The sequence below is a fragment of the Bufo gargarizans genome, chromosome 3 (genome assembly GCF_014858855.1).
Source record: "Bufo gargarizans isolate SCDJY-AF-19 chromosome 3, ASM1485885v1, whole genome shotgun sequence".
Taxonomy (NCBI): Eukaryota; Metazoa; Chordata; class Amphibia; order Anura; family Bufonidae; genus Bufo; species Bufo gargarizans.
The window spans coordinates 534,739,779-534,758,974 of record NC_058082.1 but is presented as its reverse complement, the minus strand read 5'-3'; the positions used below and the strand labels follow the sequence as shown (position 1 = coordinate 534,758,974).

The window sequence follows — 19,196 nt, the reverse complement described above, 5'->3', positions numbered from 1 at the left end:
GGCAGGATAACACTCTCAAAAGCCTGGGACAGTTTCATGACACCCCGCCAGCACCCTCACCCTGATGTGCGGCCCACTGCCACAAGGAGAGAAAAATTTTTGAAGATGGAGAAGAAATATATAGCAGACCGTGTCAGCGTCCTCAATGATCCCTCAGTGCCTTACAACTACTGGGTGTCAAGCTGGACACGTGTCACAAACTGGCGCTCTATGCTTTGGAGGTGCTGGCTAGAGTTGAGCGAACACCTGGATGTTCGGGTTCGAGAAGTTCGGCCGAACATCCCGGAAATGTTCGGGTTCGGGATCCGAACCCGATCCGAACTTCGTCCCGAACCCGAACCCCATTGAAGTCAATGGGGACCCGAACTTTTCGGCACTAAAACGGCTGTAAAACAGCCCAGGAAAGGGCTAGAGGGCTGCAAAAGGCAGCAACATGTAGGTAAATCCCCTGCAAACAAATGTGGATAGGGAAATTAATTAAAATAAAAATTAAATAAATAAAAATTAACCAAAATCAATTGGAGAGAGGTTCCATAGCAGAGAATCTGGCTTCCCGTCACCCACCACTGGAACAGTCCATTCTCAGATATTTAGGCCCCGGCACCCAGGCAGAGGAGAGAGGTCCCGTAACAGACAATCTGGCTTCATGTCAGCAGAGAATCAGTCTTCATGTCATAGCAGAGAATCAGGCTTCACGTCACCCACCACTGTAATAGTCCATTTTCATAAATTCAGGCCCAGCACCCAGGCAGAGGAGAGAGGTCCCGTAACAGACAATCTGGCTTCATGTCAGCAGAGAATCAGTCTTCATATCATAGCAGAGAATCTGGCTTCCCGTTACCCACCACTGGAACAGTCCATTCTCAGATATTTAGGCCCCGGCACCCAGGCAGAGGAGAGAGGTCCCGTAACAGACAATCTGGCTTCATGTCAGCAGAGAATCAGTCTTCATATCATAGCAGAGAATCAGGCTTCACGTCAGCCACCACTGCAACAGTCCATTGTCATAAATTCAGGCCCAGCACCCAGGCAGAGGAGAGAGGTCCCGTAACAGACAATCTGGCTTCATGTCAGCAGAGAATCAGTCTGCATGTCATAGCAGAGAATGAGGCTTCACGTCACCCACCACTGCAACAGTCCATTTTCATAAATTTAGGCCCAGCACCCAGGCAGAGGAGAGAGGTCCCGTAACAGAGGATCTGGCTTCATGTCACCAGAGAATCAGTCTGCATGTCATAGCAGAGAATCAGGCTTCACGTCACCCACCACTGCAACAGTCCATTTTCATAAATTTAGGCCCAGCACCCAGGCAGAGGAGAGAGGTCCCGTAACAGAGGATCTGGCTTCATGTCACCAGAGAATCAGTCTGCATGTCATAGCAGAGAATCAGGCTTCACGTCAGCCACCACTGCAACAATCCATTGGCATATATTTAGGCCTAGCACACAGGCAGAGGAGAGAGGTCCCGTAACAGACAATCTGGCTTCATGTCAGCAGAGAATCAGTCTTCATATCATAGCAGAGAATCAGGCTTCACGTCAGCCACCAATGCAACAGTCCATTGTCAGATATTTAGGCCCAGCACCCAGGCAGAGGAGAGAGGTCCCGTAACAGAGGATCTGGCTTCATGTCACCAGAGAATCAGTCTGCATGTCATAGCAGAGAATCAGGCTTCACGTCAGCCACCACTGCAACAATCCATTGGCATATATTTAGGCCTAGCACACAGGCAGAGGAGAGAGGTCCCGTAACAGACAATCTGGCTTCATGTCAGCAGAGAATCAGTCTGCATGTCATAGCAGAGAATGAGGCTTCACGTCACCCACCACTGCAACAGTCCATTTTCATAAATTTAGGCCCAGCACCCAGGCAGAGGAGAGAGGTCCCGTAACAGAGGATCTGGCTTCATGTCACCAGAGAATCAGTCTGCATGTCATAGCAGAGAATCAGGCTTCACGTCAGCCACCACTGCAACAATCCATTGGCATATATTTAGGCCTAGCACACAGGCAGAGGAGAGAGGTCCCGTAACAGACAATCTGGCTTCATGTCAGCAGAGAATCAGTCTTCATATCATAGCAGAGAATCAGGCTTCACGTCAGCCACCAATGCAACAGTCCATTGTCAGATATTTAGGCCCAGCACCCAGGCAGAGGAGAGAGGTCCCGTAACAGAGGATCTGGCTTCATGTCAGCAGAGAATCAGTCTTCATGTCATAGCAGAGAATCAGGCTTCACGTCACCCACCACTGCAACAGTCCATTTTCATAAATTTAGGCCCAGCACCCAGGCAGAGGAGAGAGGTCCCGTAACAGAGGATCTGGCTTCATGTCACCAGAGAATCAGTCTGCATGTCATAGCAGAGAATCAGGCTTCACGTCACCCACCACTGCAACAGTCCATTGTCATAAATTCAGGCCCAGCACCCAGGCAGAGGAGAGAGGTCCCGTAACAGACAATCTGGCTTCATGTCACCAGAGAATCAGTCTGCATGTCATAGCAGAGAATGAGGCTTCACGTCAGCCACCACTGCAACAATCCATTGGCATATATTTAGGCCTAGCACACAGGCAGAGGAGAGGTTCATTCAACTTTGGGTAGCCTTGCAATATAATGGTAAAATGAAAATAAAAATAGGATTGAATGAGGAAGTGCCCTGGAGTCCAATAATATATGGTTATGGGGAGGTAGTTAATGTCTAATCTGGACAAGGGACGGACAGGTCCTGTGGGATCCATGCCTGGTTCATTTTTATGAACGTCAGCTTGTCCACATTGGCTGTAGACAGGCGGCTGCGTTTGTCTGTAATGACGCCCCCTGCCGTGCTGAATACACGTTCAGACAAAACGCTGGCTGCCGGGCAGGCCAGCACCTCCAAGGCATAAAAGGCTAGCTCTGGCCACGTGGACAATTTAGAGACCCAGAAGTTGAATGGGGCCGAACCATCAGTCAGTACGTGGAGGGGTGTGCACACGTACTGTTCCACCATGTTAGTGAAATGTTGCCTCCTGCTAACACGTTGCGTATCAGGTGGTGGTGCAGTTAGCTGTGGCGTGTTGACAAAAGTTTTCCACATCTCTGCCATGCTAACCCTGCCCTCAGAGGAGCTGGCCGTGACACAGCTGCCTTGGCGACCTCTTGCTCCTCCTCTGCCTTGGCCTTGGGCTTCCACTTGTTCCCCTGTGACATTTGGGAATGCTCTCAGTAGCGCGTCTACCAACGTGCGCTTGTACTCGCGCATCTTCCTATCACGCTCCAGTGCAGGAAGTAAGGTGGGCACATTGTCTTTGTAGCGTGGATCCAGCAGGGTGGCAACCCAGTAGTCCGCACAGGTTAAAATGTGGGCAACTCTGCTGTCGTTGCGCAGGCACTGCAGCATGTAGTCGCTCATGTGTGCCAGGCTGCCCAGGGATAAGGACAAGCTGTCCTCTGTGGGAGGCGTATCGTCATCGTCCTGCCTTTCCCCCCAGCCACGCACCAGTGATGGACCCGAGCTGCGTTGGGTGCCACCCCGCTGTGACCATGCTTCATCCTCATCCTCCTCCACCTCCTCCTCATCCTCGTCCTCCTCGTCCTCCAGTAGTGGGCCCTGGCTGGCCACATTTGTACCTGGCCTCTGCTGTTGCCAAAAACCTCCCTCTGAGTCACTTCGAAGAGACTGGCCTGAAAGTGCTAAAAATGACCCCTCTTCCTCCTCCTCCTCCTCCTCCTCCTCCTCCTGGGCCACCTCCTCTTCCATCATCGCCCTAAGTGTTTTCTCAAGGAGACATAGAAGTGGTATTGTAACGCTGATAACGGTGTCATCGCCACTGGCCATGTTGGTGGAGTACTCGAAACAGCGCAACAGGGCACACAGGTCTCGCATGGAGGCCCAGTCATTGGTGGTGAAGTGGTGCTGTTCTGTAGTGTGACTGACCCGTCCGTGCTGCAGCTGAAACTCCACTATGGCCTGCTGCTGCTCGCACAGTCTGTCCAGCATGTGCAAGGTGGAGTTCCACCTGGTGGGCACGTCGCATATGAGGCGGTGAGCGGGAAGGCCGAAGTTACGCTGTAGCGCAGACAGGCGAGCAGCAGCAGGATGTGAACGCCGGAAGCGCGAACAGACGGCCCGCACTTTATGCAGCAGCTCTGACATGTCGGGGTAGTTGTGAATGAACTTCTGCACCACCAAATTCAGCACATGCGCCAAGCAAGGGATGTGCGTCAAATTGGCTAGTCCCAGAGCTGCAACGAGATTTCGCCCATTATCACACACCACCAGGCCGGGCTTGAGGCTCACCGGCAGCAACCACTCGTCGGTCTGTTGTTCTATACCCCGCCACAACTCCTGTGCGGTGTGGGGCCTGTCCCCCAAACATATGAGTTTCAGAATGGCCTGCTGACGTTTACCCCGGGCTGTGCTGAAGTTGGTGGTGAAGGTGTGTGGCTGACTGGATGAGCAGGTGGAAGAAGAGGAGGAGGAAGCCGAGAAGGAGGAGGTGGCAACAGGAGGCAAAGAATGTTGCCCTGCGATCCTTGGCGGCGGAAGGACGTGCGCCAAACAGCTCTCCGCCTGGGGCCCAGCTGCCACTACATTTACCCAGTGTGCAGTTAGGGAGATATAGCGTCCCTGGCCGTGCTTACTGGTCCACGTATCTGTGGTTAGGTGGACCTTGCCACAGATGGCGTTGCGCAGTGCACACTTGATTTTATCGGATACTTGGTTGTGCAGGGAAGGCACGGCTCTCTTGGAGAAGTAGTGCCGGCTGGGAACAACATACTGTGGGACAGCAAGCGACATGAGCTGTTTGAAGCTGTCTGTGTCCACCAGCCTAAATGACAGCATTTCATAGGCCAGTAGTTTAGAAATGCTGGCATTCAGGGCCAGGGATCGAGGGTGGCTAGGTGGGAATTTACGCTTTCTATCAAATGTTTGTGAGATGGAGAGCTGAACGCTGGCGTGTGACATGGTTGAGACGCTTGGTGACGGAGGTGGTGGTGGTGGTGTTGGTGGTACATCCCCTGTTTGCTGGGCGGCAGGTGCCAACGTTCCTCCAGAGGCGGAGGAAGAGGCCGAGGCGGCAGCAGCAGAATAGGCCGAGGCGGCAGCAGCAGAAGAGGTAGCAGGGGGAGCCTGAGTGACTTCCTTGGTTTTAAGGTGTTTACTCCACTGCAGTTCATGCTTTGCATGCAGGTGCCTGGTCATGCAGGTTGTGCTCAGGTTCAGAACGTTAATGCCTCGCTTCAGGCTCTGATGGCACAGCGTGCAAACCACTCGGGTCTTGTCGTCAGCACATTGTTTGAAGAAGTGCCATGCCAGGGAACTCCTTGAAGCTGCCTTTGGGGTGCTCGGTCCCAGATGGCGGCGGTCAGTAGCAGGCGGAGTCTCTTGGCGGCGGGTGTTCTGCTTTTGCCCACTGCTCCCTCTTTTGCTACGCTGTTGGCTCGGTCTCACCACTGCCTCTTCCTCCGAACTGTGAAAGTCAGTGGCACGACCTTCATTCCATGTGGGGTCTAGGACCTCATCGTCCCCTGCATCGTCTTCCACCCAGTCTTGATCCCTGACCTCCTGTTCAGTCTGCACACTGCAGAAAGACGCAGCAGTTGGCACCTGTGTTTCGTCATCATCAGAGACATGCTGAGGTGGTATTCCCATGTCCTCATCATCAGGAAACATAAGTGGTTGTGCGTCAGTGCATTCTATGTCTTTCACCGCTGGGGAAGGGCTAGGTGGATGCCCTTGGGAAACCCTGCCAGCGGAGTCTTCAAACAGCATAAGAGACTGCTGCATAACTTGAGGCTGAGACAGTTTCCCTGGTATGCATGGGGGTGATGTGACAGACTGATGGGGTTGGTTTTCAGGCGCCATCTGTGCGCTTTCTGCAGAAGACTGGGTGGGAGATAATGTGAACGTGCTGGATCCACTGTCGGCCACCCAATTGACTAATGCCTGTACCTGCTCAGGCCTTACCATCCTTAGAACGGCATTGGGCCCCACCATATATCGCTGTAAATTCTGGCGGCTACTGGGACCTGAGGTAGTTGGTACACTAGGACGTGTGGATGTGGCAGAACGGCCACGTCCTCTCCCAGCACCAGAGGGTCCACTAACACCACCACGACCATGTCCACGTCCGCGTCCCTTACTAGATGTTTTTCTCATTGTTATGGTTCACCACAACAACAAATATATTATTTGGCCCAATGTATTGTATTCAAATTCAGCGGGATATAAATTTGAGGCCTAGTATTTAGGCGCTGGGTGACCGGTATGGATTTAGTGACAGAATTAGACTTGGAAATGCACAGAAGCGTGTGTGTGAAGTTATTCTGAATGACCCTATGTGCACCTTCAATATGATCTACCCTTTTAGGGATAGATTTCAAATAGCTCTGATATAGCAGAAACGACTAAATTATGAAATTGCTAAATTGGGAATTGTATTTCAACCCAGAACAAAAAATGTGCTTTGACGGACACTAAATAACTTTCCCAGCCACAACAGGACAGCGGTAACGAGAGATTTAGCGGGATATAAATTTGAGGCCTAGTATTTAGGCGCTGGGTGACAGGTATGGGTTTAGTGACAGAATTAGATTTGGAAATGCACAGTAGCGGGTGTGTGAAGTTATTCTGAATGACCCTATGTGCACCTTGAATATTATATACCCTTTTAGGGATAGATTTCAAATAGCTCTGATATAGCAGAAACCACTAAATTATGAAATTGCTAAATTGGGAATTGTATTTCAACCCAGAACAAGAAATGTGCTTGAACGGACACTAAATAACTCGCCCAGCTACAGCACTAGGGACAGATTTAGCGGGATATAAATTTGAGGCCTAGTATTTAGGCGCTGGGTGACAGGTATGGGTTTAGTGACAGAATTAGACTTGGAAATACACAGTAGCGGGTGTGTGTGAAGTTATTCTGAATGACCCAATGTGCACCTTGAATATTATATACCCTTTTAGGGATAGATTTCAAATAGCTCTGATATAGCAGAAACCACTAAATTATGAAATTGCTAAATTGGGAATTGTACTTCAACCCAGAACAAAAAATGTGCTTTGACGGACACTAAATAACTTTCCCAGCTACAACAGGACAGCGGTAACGAGAGATTTAGCGGGATATAAATTTGAGGCCTAGTATTTAGGCGCTGGGTGACCGGTATGGATTTAGTGACAGAATTAGACTGGGATATGGCCAAAAAATAACCACACTATTGCTGGTTAAATGCACTTGGTGACGGGCGCAGCTTGCCCCTGATGTAGTATATGGCCAAAAAATGAACAGACTATTGCTGGTTAAATGCACTTGGTGTCACAGCTTGACCAACCACACTACTGAGGGTTAAATGCACTTGGTGACGGGCGCAGCTTGCCCCTGATGTAGTATATGGCCAAAAAATAAACAGACTATTGCTGGTTAAATGCACTTGGTGTGACAGCTTCACCCTGATGTAGGCTTTAGCCAGAAAACAACCACACCATTGAGGGTTAAATGCACTTGGTGACAGGCGCAGCTTGCCCCTGATTTTGTATATGGCCAAAAAATGAACAGACTATTGCTGGTTAAATGCACTTGGTGTGACAGCTTCACCCTGATGTAGGCTTTAGCCAAAAAACAACCACACCATTGAGGGTTAAATGCACTTGGTGACAGGCGCAGCTTGCCCCTGATTTTGTATATGGCCAAAAAATGAACAGACTATTGCTGGTTAAATGCACTTGGTGTGACAGCTTCACCCTGATGTAGGCTTTAGCCAAAAAACAACCACACCATTGAGGGTTAAATGCACTTGGTGACAGGCGCAGCTTGCCCCTGATTTTGTATATGGCCAAAAAATGAACAGACTATTGCTGGTTAAATGCACTTGGTGTGACAGCTTCACCCTGATGTAGGCTTTAGCCAAAAAACAACCACACCATTGAGGGTTAAATGCACTTGGTGACAGGCGCAGCTTGCCCCTGATTTTGTATATGGCCAAAAAATGAACAGACTATTGCTGGTTAAATGCACTTGGTGTGACAGCTTCACCCTGATGTAGGCTTTAGCCAAAAAACAACCACACCATTGAGGGTTAAATGCACTTGGTCGCAGCTTGTGCTGGCGCACCACAAGACACAAAATGGCCGCCGATCACCCCAGAAAAATGTGACTGACAAACGGTCTGGGCAGCCTAAAAACAGTGAGCAATTGAGGATCAGCAGCTCAATGATCCACAGCTGCAGATCGATCAGTTAATCAAGTCCTTTGGAGGAGTTAATCTGCCTAATCTCGCCCTACTGTCGCAGCCGCAACCTCTCCCTACGCTAATCAGAGCAGAGTGACGGGCGGCGCTATGTGACTCCAGCTTAAATAGAGGCTGGGTCACATGGTGCTCTGGCCAATCACAGCCATGCCAATAGTAGGCATGGCTGTGATGGCCTCTTGGGGCAAGTAGTATGACGCTTGTTGATTGGCTGCTTTGCAGCCTTTCAAAAAGCGCCAAGAAAGCGTCACAAAAGCGCCAAGAAAGCGACGAACACCGAACCCGAACCCGGACTTTTACGAAAATGTCCGGGTTCGGGTCCGTGTCACGGACACCCCAAAATTCGGTACGAACCCGAACTATACAGTTCGAGTTCGCTCATCCCTAGTGCTGGCCTATCCTGCCGTTAGCATTTTGTCTGAGCGTGTATTTAGTGCTGCTGGTGGCATTATAACAGATAAGCATATCCACCTGTCAACTGAAAAATGAACAAGGCCTGGATTGACCATGACTTCTTGAATCCACCAGAGGAATGCTGATGAACATGAAGGCACTTTACATGTGTTGTTTTTAATGTAGTTAATAGACTGGATTCCCAAGTTGGGTTTGTCGGTTCTACCTCAGCTTACCGGCAGGCCCGCAACTCAAATCTTTTACGGGGTCAGCTCACCTGCAGGCCCGCAACTCATGCTCCCTTGCTTTGAAGTAGTAGCCATAGCCGTTTATCAGGTTCCCTCTCTGAAATCGAACAATGATTCCCCGGTAATGGTGGTCACCATGTTAGGCGCATAAGAGAACATCAAAAGTTGAAAGGGAATATATCCAAATGGATTGTGGATGTCACAGGGACGTGTGATCAGGCAGACGTTATCTAGAGTCATCAAAGCTGCAGCAGGGCCTCTCCTGTATATTGTTTCTTCATCCAAAATACCGCAGTGATATCCCCTGTAATTTTTTATTTCTCATTCCAATAACAGGGCATCTTAAGAGTCCTGTATTGTTATTTATCGTCACTATCTCCACGAGTCGTGAGTGTGTGATTTACACTCCACCCGCTTGCCTTCCTTGGATGTGGTAGCCATTTCTCAGGCTCCATCTCCAGAATCAAACACTGATTCCCCGTCACCCGTAGTTTACAATGGTTTTGAGCTGACAATTACATCAAAAGTTGATAGGCCAAACATCCGAATGGATCGTCGCCATCACGGGGACGTGCCATCGGACCCAGGTTAACTAGAGTCACCAAAGCGGCAGCAGGCCACCGCCCATAATGTTTTACATTTTCAGATCAGCAGACCCTTGCCCCTAATGTTTTTGAGGGTCACCAGCAGGCCATAAATCATAATTTTTAAAGGGTGTGTATGATGCCCTTCTTGATGTGTAACTAAGGGTGTATCGGAGTGCCTCTTTCTTGTAATTTTTGACACCACTTGCTCTTTATATAGAAGTAAATATTCAGGAAAGAATGTTTTATATCAATTTTTCCTCTAAAATCTTTGTGCATATTATTGTCATTATGTAAAAGTGGCGTACTATTCGGACAACATAGTTCCCAGCAGCAATCAGCGAGTCCAAGATGCATCCATACATCCTCCCCATGCTGTTACAGAACCATTTAGTTGGTGTTACCAATAGGGTTAAGCGGACACCTGGATGTTCGGGTTCGACGGGTTTGGACCAACTTCACAAAAAAGTTCGAGTTCAGGACCCGAACTTGACACCAAACCCCATTGAAGTCAATGGGGACCCGAACTTTTGAGCACTAAAATGGGTGTACAAATGTCATGGAAAGGGCTAGAGGGCATAAAAATGTGGTTAAGAGCATGGCAAGTGCTCTGCAAACAAAAGTGGATAGGGAAATTACTTTAAATAACATAAAATACATACAAATAAAAAATAATAATCTTGATCTAGAAGGACGAGGTCTATATGAAGTAGGAGGTTAAGAAGTCGGTGGATGTGGCGGTGTAGGTGAAAGCGGCGGTAGAGGAGGAGGTAGCCTACACTGCTTTTTGTTTTTAATTATTTATATATATATACAGACGTGGACAAAATTGTTGGTACCCTTTGGTCAATGAAAGAAAAAGTCACAATGGTCACAGAAATAACTTTAATCTGACAAAAGTAATAATAAATTAAAATTCTATAAATGTTAACCAATGAAAGTCAGACATTGTTTTTCAACCATGCTTCAACAGAATTATGTAAAAAAATAAACTCATGAAACAGGCATGGACAAAAATGATGGTACCCCTAGAAAACACAGAACATAATGTGACCAAAGGGACATGTTAATTCAAGGTGTGTCCACTAATTAGCATCACAGGTGTCTACAACCTTGTAATCAGCCATTGGGCCTATATATATGGCTCCAGGTAATCACTGTGTTGTTTGGTGATATGGTGTGTACCACACTCGACATGGACCAGAGGAAGCAAAGGAAAGAGCTGTCTCAAGAGATCAGAAAGAAAATTATAGACAAGCATGTTAAAGGTAAAGGCTATAAGACCATCTCCAAGCAACTAGATGTTCCTGTGAGTACAGTTGCACATATTATTCATAAGTTTAAGATCCATGGGACTGTAGCCAACCTCCCTGGACGTGGCCGCAGGAGGAAAATTGATGACAAATCTAAGAGACGGATAATCCGAATGGTAACAAAAGAGCCTAGAAAGACTTCTAAAGAGATTCAAGGTGAACTTCATGCTCAAGGAACATCAGTGTCAGATCGCACCATCCGTCGTTGTTTGAGCCAAAGTGGACTACATGGGAGACGACCAAGGAGGACACCATTGTTGAAAACGAATCATAAAAAAGCAAGACTGGAATATGCCAAACTACATGTTGACAAGCCACAAAGCTTCTGGGAGAATGTCCTGTGGACAGATGAGACAAAAATCGAAGTTTTTGCCAAGGCACATCAGCTGTATGTTCACAGACGAAAAAATGAAGCATATCAAGAAAAGAACACTGTCCCTACTGTGAAACATGGAGGAGGCTCTGTTATGTTCTGGGGCTGCTTTGCTGCGTCTGGCACAGGGTGTCTTGAATCTGTGCAGGGTACAATGAAATCTCAAGACTATCAAGGAATTCTAGAGAGAAATGTACTAGCCAGTGTCAGAAAGCTTGGTCTCAGTCGCAGGTCATGGGTCTTGCAACAGGACAATGACCCAAAACACACCGCTAAAAACACCCAAGAATGGCTAAGAGGAAAAAATTGGACTATTCTAAAGTGGCCTTCTATGAGCCCTGACCTCAATCCTATTGAGCATCTTTGGAAGGAGCTGAAACATGCAGTCTGGAAAAGGCACCCTTCAAACCGGACACAACTGGAGCAGTTTGCTCATGAGGAGTGGGCCAAAATACCTGCTGAGAGGTGCAGATGTCTCATTGACAGTTACAGGAAGCGTTTGATTGCAGTGATTGCCTCAAAAGGTTGCGCAACAAAATATTAAGTTAGGGGTACCATCATTTTTGTCCATGCCTGTTTCATGAGTTTATTTTTTTACATAATTCTGTTGAAGCATGGTTGAAAAACAATGTCTGACTTTCATTGGTTAACATTTATAGAATTTTAATTTATTATTACTTTTGTCAGATTAAAGTTATTTCTGTGACCATTGTGACTTTTTCTTTCATTGACCAAAGGGTACCAACAATTTTGTCCACGTCTGTATATATATATATATTTTTTTTTTTTTTTTTTTTTAATAGGGTATACCCCAAAACATTGGGAAATATAACCTATGATAACCCCCTCCATTCTTGCTAAACACACGTGCAGACAATACACTGGATGCAGGGCAGGTCAGCACCTCCAAGGCGTAAAGGGCAAGTTTAGACCATGTGCCCTATTTGGAGACCCAGAAGTTGAAGGGGGCAGACCCATCAGTCAGTACGTGTAGGCGTGTGCATACATACTGCTTCACCTTGTCTCACGTCCCCGTGATGTCCACGATCCAATTGAATATCTTCTCCATCAACTTTCGATGCTCTTTTATGCGCCTACCATGGTGATCACGGGTGGCGTCGATTCAGTGTTCCAGGCCGGAGAGGGAGTATGAGAAAGGGATACCACATCCAATGGAGGTCAATGGATGAAATTAAATGTAATAGAGCGGAAATAAGGGACAAAGTATTGAAGCCGATGCATCCAAGTTAAGAAGGGGGCGCGTGGCAATTACCCACTCCCGACTCGGGGAGGTAGTAATGATAAATAACAATACAGGACTCTTAAGATGCCCTGTTATTGAAATGATTATTTAAAAATAACAGGGAATGTCACTGCAGTATTTTGGATTTGTGTTTAATCATCATCCAAGACATGCTGCGATGGTCCTCCAGGTACTAATCTTGAAACATAAGTGGTTGGGCATCGGTGCACTCAATATCTTCTACTTCTGGGGCAGGGATATGTGGATGGCCCTGGGAATCCCTGCTAACAGAGTCATTAAAAAGCAGAAGAGACTGCTTGGCTGATTTGCAAGGGGTTGAAGTGAAAGTCTGATGGACATCGGAACTCTGATCTTTCAGCAGGAGATAGGTGAAGACAATGTGAAGGAACTGGAGATACTGTCAGCAACCCAATCTACTATCGCCTGTACTTGTTCAGGCCTCACCATTCATAGTGCCGCATTAGGCCCGACCAAATATCGCCTACTCGCACCTGAGGAAGGGGTTTCAATTGCACGTGTAGCTGGCACAGAACGACCACGTCCTCTCCCTGCAACAGGAGCTCCACCAGCAGCACAACGACCTGGGCCACGTCCCTTATTTTATGCTCTCCTCATATTTCTCAAATTTAGGATCTTGCCCTTAATGGGTGTTTAATTAATAGCAGAATAGAACGACAGTATGCAAAGGGTGTATCTCACACGCCCTGATCCAGACTAGGCTGCAATTAAAGTTTTTTGACCAAAATGGGTGTTTGTTTAATAACTGAATAGAACTACAGTATGCAAAGGGTGTATCTCACACGCCCTGATCCAGACTAGGCTGCAATTAAAGTTTTTTGCCCAAAATAGGTGTTTGTTTAATAACTGAATATGACAGCAGTATATAACCCTTGAATTTCACACGTGCTGATGCTGCAAGGCCAGAAAAATTGTGTATTTTGCCCCAAAAAGGGTGTTTTATCAATAGAAGAATATAAACACAGTATATAATTGGTGTATATCATACCGACTGATCCAGACTAGGCCGCAATAAAATTTGGTTTCCCAAAATGGCTGTATTTCAAATAACTGAATACAAGCACAGTATGTAAAGGGTGTATCTCACAATGAAATATGCAGCAAAGGCTGCAAAATAAACTTTTTTGCCCAAACTGGGTGTTTGTTTAATAACTGAATATGACAGCAGTATATAACCCTTGAATTTCACACGTGCTGATGCTGCAAGGCCAGAAAAATTGTGTATTTTACCCAAAAAAGGATGTTTTATTAATAGAAGAATATAACCACAGTATATAAATGGTGTATCTCACACTGACTGATCCAAACTAGGCCGCAATTAAATTAGATTGCCAAAATGGCTGTATTTCAAATAACTGAATACAACCACAGTATGCAAAGGGTGTATGTCACACGCCCTGATCCAGACTAGGCCACAATTAAATTTTTTGACCAAAATGGGTGTTTGTTTAATAATTGAATATGACAGCCGTATATAACCCTTGAATTTCACACGTGCTGATGCTGCAAGGCCAGAAAAATTGGGTATTTTGCCCAAAAAAGGGTGTTTTATTGCAAACCGGATTCCAAAAAAGTTGGGACACTAAACAAATTGTGAATAAAAACTGAATGCAATGATGTGGAGAAGGCAAATGTAAATATTTTATTTGTAATAGAACGTAGATGACAGATCAAACGTTTAATCAGAGTAAATGTATCATTTTAAAGGAAAAATTTGTTGATTCAAATTTTCACGGTGTCAACAAATCCCCAAAAAGTTGGGTCAAGTAGCAATAAGAGGCTAGAAAAAGTAAATTTGAGCATAACGAAGAGCTGGAAGACCAATTAACACTAATTAGGTCAATTGGCAACATGATTGGGTATACAAAGAGCTTCTCAGAGTGGCAGTGTCTCTCAGAAGCCAAGATGGGTAGAGGATCACCAATTCCCACAATGTTGCGCAGAAAGATAGTGGAGCAATATCAGAAAGGTGTTACCCAGCGAAAAATTGCAAAGACTTTGCATCTATCATCATCAACTGTGCATAACATCATCCGAAGATTCAGAGAATCTGGAACAATCTCTGTGCGTAAGGGTCAAGGCCGTAAAACCATACTGGATGCCCGTGATCTCCGGTCCCTTAAACGACACTGCACCACAAACAGGAATGCTACTGTAAAGGAAATCACAGAATGGGCTAAGGAATACTTCCAGAAACCATTGTCAGTGAACACAATCCACCGTGCCATCTGCCGTTGCCAGCTGAAACTCTACAGTGCAAATAAGAAGCCATTTCTTAGCAAGATCCACAAGCTCAGGTGTTTTCACTGGGCCAGAATCATTTAAAATGGAGTGTGGCAAAATGGAAGACTGTTCTGTGGTCAGACGAGTCACGATTCAAAGTTCTTTTTGGAAATCTGGGACGCCATGTCATCCAGACCAAAAAGGACAAGGACAACCCAAGTTTTTATCAACACTCAGTTCAGAAGCCTGCATCTCTGATGGTATGGGGTTGCATGAGTGCGTGTGGCATGGGCAGCTTGCATGTCTGGAAAGGCACCATCAATGCAGAAAAATATATTCAAGTTCTAATCTAGAACAACATATGCTCCCATCCAGACGTCATCTCTTTCAGGGAAGACCCTGCATTTTTCAACAAGATAATGCCAGACTACATTCTGCATCAATCACAACATCATGGCTGCGTAGGAGAAGGATCCGGGTACTGAAATGGCCAGTCTGCAGTCCAGATCTTTCACCTATAGAGAAAATTTGGCGCATCATAAAAAGGAAAGTGCAAAAAAGAAGGCCCAAGACGATTGAACAGTTAGAGGCCTGTATTAGACAAGAATGGGAGAGCATTCCTATTTCTAAACTTGAGAAACTGGTCTCCTCGGTCCCCAGACGTCTGTTGAGTGTTGTAAGAAGAAGGGGAGATGCCACACAGTGGTGAAAATGGCCTTGTCCCAACTCTTTGGGGATTTGTTGACACCATGAAATTCTGATTCAACATATTTTTCCCTTAAAATGGTACATTTTCTCAGTTTAAACTTTTGTTCCGTGATTTATGTTCTATTCTGAATAAAATATTAGAAGTTGGCACCTCCACATCATTGCATTCAGTTTTTATTCACGATTTGTATAGTGTCCCAACTTTTTGGGAATCCGGTTTGCAATAGAAGAATATAAACACAGTATATAATTGGTGTATATCACACCGACTGATCCAGACTAGGCCGCAATTACATTTGTTTGCCCAAAATGGCTGTATTTCAAATAACTGAATACAACCACAGTATGTAAAGGGTGTATCTCACAATGAAATATGCAGCAAAGGCTGCAAAATAAACTTTTTTGCCCAAAACGGGTGTTTAATAACTGAATATGACAGCAGCATATCACCCTTGAATTTCACAAGTGCTGATGCTGCAAGGCCAGAAAAATTGTGTATTTTGCCCTAAAAGGGTATTTTATTAATAGAAGAATATAACCATAAATGTTGTATCTGACACCGACTGATCCAGACTAGGCCGCAATTAAATTTGTTTGCCCAAAATGGCTGTATTTCAAATAATTGAATAGAACTACAGTATCTAAAGGGTGTATCTCACATGTACTGATCCAGACTAGGCCGTAATTTTTTTTTTTGCCCAAACTGGGTGTTTGTTTAATAACTGAATATGACAGCAGTATATAACCCTTGAATTTCACACATGCTGATACTGCAAGGGCTGTAAAATTGTGTATTTTGGCAAAAAAGTGTGTTTTTAAAAACCCAGAAAATTATAGCTGTATTTCTAGCTTAAATTGCACACTGACTAATCCTGCAAATGTACCAGATATTGCCAAAAAAGGGTGATTAAAAAAAAAATCTGATTATTGGGGTCAGTATTGGGCCCTATTCTCTTCAATATATTTATTAATGATCTTGTAGAAGGCTTGCATAGTAAAGTATCAATTTTCGCAGATGACACTAAACTGTGTAAAGTAATTTACACTGATGAGGACAGTATACTACTACAGAGGGATCTGGATAGACTGGAGGCTTGGGCAGATAAGTGGCAGATGGGGTTTAACACTGATAAATGTAAAGTTATGCACATGGGAAGGAAAAATGCAAGTCAACCGTACATACTAAATGGTAAAACACTCGGTAACACTGACATGGAAAAGGATCTAGGAATTTTAATAAACAGCAAACTAAGCTGCAAAAACCAGTGTCAGGCAGCTGCTGCCAAGGCGAACAAGATAATGGGTTGCATCAGAAGGGGCATAGATTCCCGTGATAAGAACATAGTCCTACCACTTTACAAATCGCTAGTCAGACCACACATGGAGTACTGTGTACAGTTCTGGGCTCCTGTAAACAAGGCAGACATAGCAGAGCTGGAGAAGGTCCAGAGGAGGGCAACTAAAGTAATAACTGGAATGGGGCAACTACAGTACCCTGAAAGATTATCAAAATTAGAGTTATTCACTTTAGAAAAAAGACGACTGAGGGGAGATCTAATTAATATGTATAAATATATCAAGGGTCAGTACAGAGATCTATCCCATCAGCTATTTATCCCCAGGACTGTGACTGTAACGAGGGGACATCCTCTGCGCCTGGAGGAAAGAAGGTTTGTACACAAACATAGAAAAGGATTCTTTACGGTAAGAGCAGTGAGAATATGGAACTCTCTGCCTGAGGAGGTGGTGATGGTGAGTACAATAAAGGAATTCAAGAGGGCCATGGACGTATTTCTGGAGCTTAATAATATTACAGGCTATAGCTACTAGAGAGGGGTCTTCCTCTGGATCAACTTGCGGGATAACAGGCCGAACTGGATGGACAAATGTCTTTTTTCGGCCTTATGTACTATGTTACTATGTTACTATTAGTGCAGTATTTTAAGCTTGGATTTAAATGTCACAAAAGCTCAGATGCAGTGCTGATGTACTGAGCTTGCATAAAATGGCCGCCGCTGCCCACCTCACTAACAGACGGATAAAAGTTATTTTTTTATGTCACTGGGCTCAGGGCAGGGTAAAAAGATTGTGCACTGCACCCACACAACTAAATGTATATAGATCGCTGAGTTAGATTTGAGTTCTGATCACAGATTCTCTGCTATTCTCTCCCTGAAATCAACAGCAGTATCCTCTCCCTACACTAGTAACAGCAGAGTGACGTGCAGAGCTATGCGACTCAAGCTTATATAGAGGCTGGGTCACATGCTGCACTGGCCAATCACAGCCATGCCATTAGTAGAGAATTAATATGCACTACTGCAGTTACATTTACTCTAGGGACTCAATGTTTGGGCCCATACCAATTAGATACTTATGCTCTATTGTGCATAAGAGATATATTTTTATGGTAAGATAACCCCTTGGAGTGCAATTCAAAAAGTTCTAAATTGAATATATTCAATATTTTGGTATTTCCTTACAAAAAAGTTTTCATTTGCATGATTATTATTACCATCATCTTATATATTCTTTTTTATCACAGGATTCTTGAGTACAGGGGACCAAGCAGCAAAAGGAAACTACGGATTACTTGATCAAATACAAGCTTTACGATGGATTGAAGAAAACATTGGAGCATTTGGAGGGGACCCAAAGAGGGTTACAATATTTGGATCTGGGGCTGGTGCATCCTGTGTAAGCCTATTAACCTTATCCCACTATTCTGAAGGTAATATTATTATAATATATAATAAATCTATAATATAATCTCTCTGCTTAATGCTATTTAAATTTCTAGTTGGTCAAGGATTTTGTAAATTTTGAATGGGTTGCCAATCTGGAAAATCGAATAGCAAAAATAAAACAAATTTATTTCACACCAAACTTGTTTCTTCATATTAATACCACAATTATAATATCTTATATATATATTATAAAAGGATTTATGGGTTTGTGAAATTGATTTACTCAGGCATGCTCCACCTGCGGCCCTCCAGCTGTTGCAAAACTACAACTCCCAGCATGCCTGAACAGCCTACAGCTATCTGCCTACAGCAGGGCATTGTGGAGTTGTAGTTTTACACAGGGCTTTTTTTTCTCAGCAAAAAGGTGGTGGAACTCAACCCCCCTCCCCTGGCCACATTTTGACCCCTTCCTGCAATGAGCCATAATGATACAGTATGGGGTGCAGGTAAGTTCTGGTGTGAGCCTACAGTCTATAACCCCATCTGCAGTGTTAGTCAGCTGTTATATACAGCTGACACCCTGTTACAATGTCCATGTCACTGACTTTCCTGTGACAGGTGGCATGAAATAGGAAAGACTGGCAACACATGGTTTGATCTGACCGGTCTTCCGTGTGGATCAATTGGCATCTGTATTGTTTCTTTGAAGGCCACACCCATTGCCTGAGGTGTTGCTAATGTGGTCTTTTAACCTTCCTTATTTATAATTGCTTCTCCCACAATGCTGTGAGGTTTATAGCTTCAGTTTCAGTTTTGGATTGCTGATGTGTGGATCTTGGCGGTTCCTGGTTTATAGCTCCAGTTTCAGTTTTGGATTGCTGATGTGTGGATCTTGGCGGAGTTCCTGGTTTATAGCTCCAGTTTCAGTTTTGGATTGCTGATGTGTGGATCTTTCTCAGAGTTTCTGGTTTATAGCTTCAGTTTGAGTTTTGGATTGCTGATGTGTGGATCTTGGCGGAGTTCCTGGTTTATAGCTTCAGTTTCAGTTTTGGATTGCTGGTGTGTGGATCTCGGCGGAATTTCCTTTCCATTTTGTATTTTGTTTGGGTCCTGTGTGTTGCATTTCCCTATTGTTTGTATTAGGCCTG

General features: G+C 45.1%; 1 protein-coding gene across 1 annotated transcript in view; it reads left to right on the top strand.

Annotated features, from left to right (window-relative positions):
* NLGN4X (neuroligin 4 X-linked) overlaps window positions 1–19,196 on the top strand; it is a 413,540-nt gene that overhangs the window by 341,264 nt on the left and 53,080 nt on the right. Inside the window, exon 5 of the mRNA XM_044287249.1 lies at window positions 17,907–18,092. Coding sequence (XP_044143184.1) covers window positions 17,907–18,092 — 186 coding nt within the window. The remainder of the gene's footprint in view (window positions 1–17,906; window positions 18,093–19,196) is intronic.